We start from the raw sequence: 5,585 nt of genomic DNA, 5'->3' as shown, positions 1-5,585 counted from the left end.
TTTATAAATGTCATAGTTTATAAACGAAATATTTAACTTACAAATTAAAAATCTACAGTACTATCAAACTCTTCACCCACGCGCCTACAGAAACGTAACTCCGCCTCCACGTTTTACGCATGAGGGCTGTTATTTATACTCTCGGTTACACACAAACTTCACGTCACCAAACAAAGASTAACACAGTGTCAAGATATATCCCTGAATTCGTGAGAGCTTCATCTTTTCAAAGATACCAAAGGGAGGGGTGTGGAACCAAAACTTACACAGTAACAGACGAGGAGAACTTCCTGATGCTGAAACGGTCCATGACGGTTCAAGTAACTTACAAATGTTTATATAGCTCTAAAATCATAAATATTTATCCAAACATAATTTGGCGACTCATTTTAAAAACATTAAAGACACCTTTTGTGATGGACTTAGAAAAGATTTGGGAAAAATAAGTTTTACACCTACTTTAGCAAACAACAATGAATGACACCATCTGCTGGCCCGGTACAGGGCCCGTAGGGTAGAACAGGTCTCAAATGATTCACCTCCATCAGATTCCTTAAAGAACCTGAAGATACGAGGCATCAAATCTCTATTCTACCTCTCCCAACTCCTCACACACTTTTGCATGGAGTTGCCTCATCAACATGTCGATGTTATCACGTTAAAAACTAATGGGTTTGCATATCACCCAGGCAGTGTGTGATATGAAAGTTGAAGTAGGTATAAATGTACATAGAGTCAGGGGTGCTTAACCTTTTTTGAACCAAGAGCTACTTTTGAAGTCAGCAGTTTGCCGAGATCTACTCGTCCAGTCTCAGTATCAAAAAACATAATTTTTCATTTCCCTACTCCTCACTTCTTTAAATAAAACAGAACGTAATGTGTTGCTAGTTTTATTTGATTTAAAGTATTGTCAAACAAAACTATCTACTTACTGTAACCATATATTTACCTACGAAAAAAAAAGAAAAGATAAAATCCTTACTTAACTCCTGATAGAGAAACAGAAAAGTGATGCTTGAACAAAAAGGCTCAATTTTTTATCTCCTTCATTTAGTACTCACTGTAAAGTGCGAGCTATGAGGCTGGAAACATGCACAGTGAGAGAACCCAGAGTTAAATAACTTGGGAGCACGAGAACTCGTCTCCATTTATTCAAAGAACTCTCCTCTCTTCTCTCTATACAGGAGAGGGAAAATAAAACAAAAAACTAAAGTCAAAGCACACAATATAAAACTCTGTTTATACTATTGCAAAAAGTGACTTATGATGGTGCAGATTCACAGATCTCCAACTATTTCAAACCTCAATCTGCAGCATGCAGGATGGTGTCATCTGTAGGTGCTGAAGAGCTCAGTCCCTCACTGGTCTAGACTGCCGGCTCCAGACCATTCAAAGAGTTCCACCTGGTTCACCACCTATAAACAAGACACACACACAGCCACGTTAGGTACGGAAAACAAGGGCACACCCAAACTGCAAAATAAATAAATAAATAACACAAATGTGCCAGTCAGTGTATAAGACACTAGTCTGGTCTAAAATGTAATAAAAAAAACTACATACAGACACATTGTGACAAGTCTAGAGGAGACAACTTTTTATGCAAGCTATAAAAAAAATAATGTATAAATAAATAATGTAAAAAATGTATGTCTACATTAGTGGGACTTCTGACACTGAGAGGAGGCCAGGGTCTCATAGGCATGCAGTATGAGGTGGCTGAGGTGTAAGCAGGTCTCCAGATGATCACCAGTCTTTGCGGATCTGTTGTTGGACTTGATGATTTTCATGTGAGAGAAAGCAGACCCCAGGACTCTCCATCCATGCGACTTGTTGCTCTGGATTTGATCCTGATGTCATTTTGCAGATTCAAAACCTCATTTTCAACCCAGAGCAGTCCAGACTGAAACACGGACAYGAATTTGGACACATCCATCCATCCTGGTGGACAACTGCACGTCTTTATAGCAGCCACAATCTCACTTTTGTTTTTAAAATCATGGAAAAGCACGTCTGCAGCATCAAACACTTCTTTCATAACTTCGTCATCGCTGAAAGACGTGTTGAGGCAGGTACAGGGCTGCATTGGCATAGCAGCCTTACCTTAGGAGTGGGAATCCATCTCATAGCGTTTGTGCATTCTTTTGAAAGAAATGCTGTTCCACGCTATCCTTTTTGGACAAGCCAAAGCAGCGCACGAATTACATATAAGTCCTCTTCCCACTCCAGGTGAAAATAATAAGATTTTATTTGCTTGTAAGCTGTCTTTCGTTCATCATTTTTTTCCGCCTCGCTGCCATGTTTTAACACATGACCCTAATCTCGCAAGACCATGTTCTGAGTGCTGTTTCACAGCACCCAAAACTAGCGAGACTGGAGCGCGTTCAAGAATGCAATGTTAAACAAACGTTGCAAAGAGTGCATTGAAGACTGCAATGTTAAACAAATGTTGCGAAGAGTGCGTTTAAGGCTGCAATGTTTAACAATGTTGCGTTCTACAAGCTCCGTGATCCAATGCTCCGTGAACTACTGCTAACCAGCTAAAGATCTACCGGTAGATCCCGATCTACTGGTTGGCCTGGCCTGATCCAGACCACAATGCATTGCAAAATATTAATTTTGAGAATGCTCAACATTATCTGTAAAAAGGTCAACATAAAATCAGCAAATCATTATCCATTAAAAACAGAAGAATGANATTGCAAAATATTAATTTTGAGAATGCTCAACATTATCTGTAAAAAGGTCAACATAAAATCAGCAAATCATTATCCATTAAAAACAGAAGAATGAATGCTGTAAATTAGACATGTGAGGAGTTTGCCAGCAGCTCCACAAATACCAACAGCTCAAAGGTGCATTAATTACATATTGTCAGGCCCGTGTGTTTTAATATGTACAGTACATATTTGATATATAATTCAAATACACTTAAATTAGTAACATATTTGTAATTATTTTCTTTGTTAGTACACTGTCTCTGAGCGGGTCAGTTCAGAAGTTCTCTTCACACAGAATATGTATGAAATATTTCTAAAAAAACAAAAACTAGAGAAGCTGACAGTGAGCCTGCTCCACCACTGATGGAGGACTCTCCATCCATCAATAATACTTGTTAATCTGCAGCAGAGCTGGAGCTGACATGTTGGAGGCGCTGCACACACTGAGCAGGTTTCCAGTCATGCACAGAGCAGAATCATGGATGTGTACACTCACAGCCACAGCTTTAGGCAAAGCAGAGGCATCAGGATGTGTTATTGAAAGTACTACTACTACTTTTTTTTGCCTTTGTTGTCACAAAAAAGTAAAGTAAGTGTACTTAAAATGGACAAGAAGAGCATAATAAATATTGTTACCATGCTCTTGTTTATTTGACCTGAAAACAATCAACCAACAACAGCTGGGGGCTCAGGTCTCCACCTCTGGTATTTTGTGGGTCGAAAGCTGAAAAGTTTGGGAACCTCTGTTTCAGAATGCCAGTATGATGTAAATTTCTAAAACTTATGTTAAAATATTTTAAGCAACAGTTTTATAAAATTATCAGCTACTGAGCACAGTTTGGACCTAGTCCACACATGATAATGGCTTTATTTATTTAACAAATGCATTGTTTTAAAAGTTAGCAAACTAGAAACAAATACAGCCACCTACATGACTACAATCCTCCTCCCGGTCACGTTGTTCTCCAGACGTAGGTTCCAGTGAGGATGATGATGCACCAGCAGAAAATAAATGTCAGTTTCTGACACTTGGCTGAATTTGCTTGTAGATACTTTTTCTTTTCTCTCAATGTTTGTTCTGCTCCCTTATGTTTATTCTCCATTTTTGCTTCTTATTTTTATTATTCATTTTCTTCTTCTTACTTCTTCCTTTTCTTCAGCAAACTTTTCATCTTCTTCAGTCTTTGTTGGTTGGTAAACAATGAATTGCTGCATCATCGCCATCTACTGGTAGTGAGCGTAACTACACAACTCTTTTTTTTTGCTCCGGCCCACCAGGAAAAGTCCCGGTACTCCCAACAGCCAGTCCGCCCCTGGTATTTATTAGCAGACTGAGAGCAAGGATCAGCCACATGGGGAAAGTTTGAAGTTTGTTGGTTGTAGAGAGAGTGGCGGGATGTGGTGTGTGTGAATCAGCTGAGCTGCCAAAAGTGTTGCAGCAACTCACTTGGTGTGCCGTCAGTCCAATGTGGGTGTGATGGGGTTGTAGTTGAGGCATGAGACCAGTCGTTCTACAATCAGACCGCACTGATGGACTTGTGTCACTGCCATGGATACACTGCAGTGATACAACAGTAATAAATAAACACAACCTGTTGAATGAAGTTTTAAAACTTTTTAAACTCTCCATGAACAATCACACTGTTTTACACCTCCTTCATCAAATACACCTGAAGACCTAAAAACACCCTACAAAGACCACCCACATTCTGGCTGATTTTATTTTTATTTTTACCTGCAGAGCAAGTTTGTCATCCATTGTGAAGGGAGCGTTAATGAGTAAAAAGCCCAGTTTGTGGAGAGAATAAGTACTCTACAGCAGAGACTGGGAGGAGAGAAATGAAAATGTTTTGAACAAAGGAAGCTGAATTCCTTTTCTTTTGTTTTCTGTCTCTGCAGCATCCTGTTTGCAGACATCGAGGGTTTCACCAGTCTGGCCTCGCAGTGCACAGCGCAAGAGCTGGTCATGACTCTCAACGAGCTTTTTGCCCGCTTTGATAAGCTGGCAGCGGTAAGGAAGCAAGCCCAGGTGTCCATGTGGAWAAACTTGGAAAATTTCATCAGATCGCATTTTTCCATAGCTAATCATGTTTACAACCCAGTCAATCTTAAACACTAATTACCAGTGTATCTGAGATAAAGACACACAACTTTAAATTCCTTTCAACTTCAAAATAATCTCTGTAACAACACAGGTTCAGGTGAGTCACGAGCAGCTTTGGAGCAAAAGACCTGTGACAAAAACTGGAAGAAAACACACTCAAAGGTGCAGTTGACATAAGTTCAGCTCAAAAAGAAAAAAATCAGTAGGTCCTCTGGATGGTTCTTCTTTAGTGAAATGTTTCGTCTCTCCTCCAAGAGACTTCTTCAGTCGAGTTTAGGTGAACTCAGCCTTATAAGCTCCGCCTCCACCTGGTGGACAAACAGGTTAGTCACATGCAAAAGAGGRCCATCGACTAACAATAGGCTTGATTAGTTCTATTGTTCATAGAGGGTCATGTGTCCCATCACCTGACTTAGTGGTTTGGATGCTGTGGTTCTTAGGTGTCGTGTCATGTGTATGTAGTGAATGCAGGCGGGGCTCAAAGTCGCCCTGTTATTTTTTTTCCCTCTTTGTGTTGGTATCGTTGGGGCCCTGATTCACACCTTTTGCTCACAGGGGGCGGAGTCATACTTGCAATAACAGCGTTGTAGGAGGAGGACAACTGGACACGAAGGCCTCCACCTCTGTTTAATGGTGGACGGTAAACAAAGATGGAGGCCTTCGTGTCCAGTCCATTGTTAGGCGATGGCCCTCTTTTGTATGCGACTAACCTGTTTGTCCAGGTGGAGGCAGTGCTTCAATTCAATTCAATTCAATTCAAT

General features: G+C 40.3%; 1 protein-coding gene across 1 annotated transcript in view; it reads left to right on the top strand.

Annotated features, from left to right (window-relative positions):
- Window positions 1–5,585, top strand: part of LOC106530128 (adenylate cyclase type 5) — a gene marked incomplete at its 5' end in the record, with an annotated part of 71,204 nt that overhangs the window by 23,240 nt on the left and 42,379 nt on the right. Inside the window, 1 exon segment of the mRNA XM_014025704.1 lies at window positions 4,620–4,731. Within this exon segment, the coding sequence (XP_013881158.1) occupies window positions 4,620–4,731 (112 nt within the window).

Source organism: Austrofundulus limnaeus, unplaced genomic scaffold (genome assembly GCF_001266775.1).
Source record: "Austrofundulus limnaeus strain Quisiro unplaced genomic scaffold, Austrofundulus_limnaeus-1.0 Scaffold492, whole genome shotgun sequence".
In the NCBI taxonomy this organism is placed as follows: Eukaryota; Metazoa; Chordata; class Actinopteri; order Cyprinodontiformes; family Rivulidae; genus Austrofundulus; species Austrofundulus limnaeus.
The sequence above is the reverse complement of the archived record's forward strand: the minus strand, read 5'-3'. Positions and strand labels throughout refer to the sequence as shown.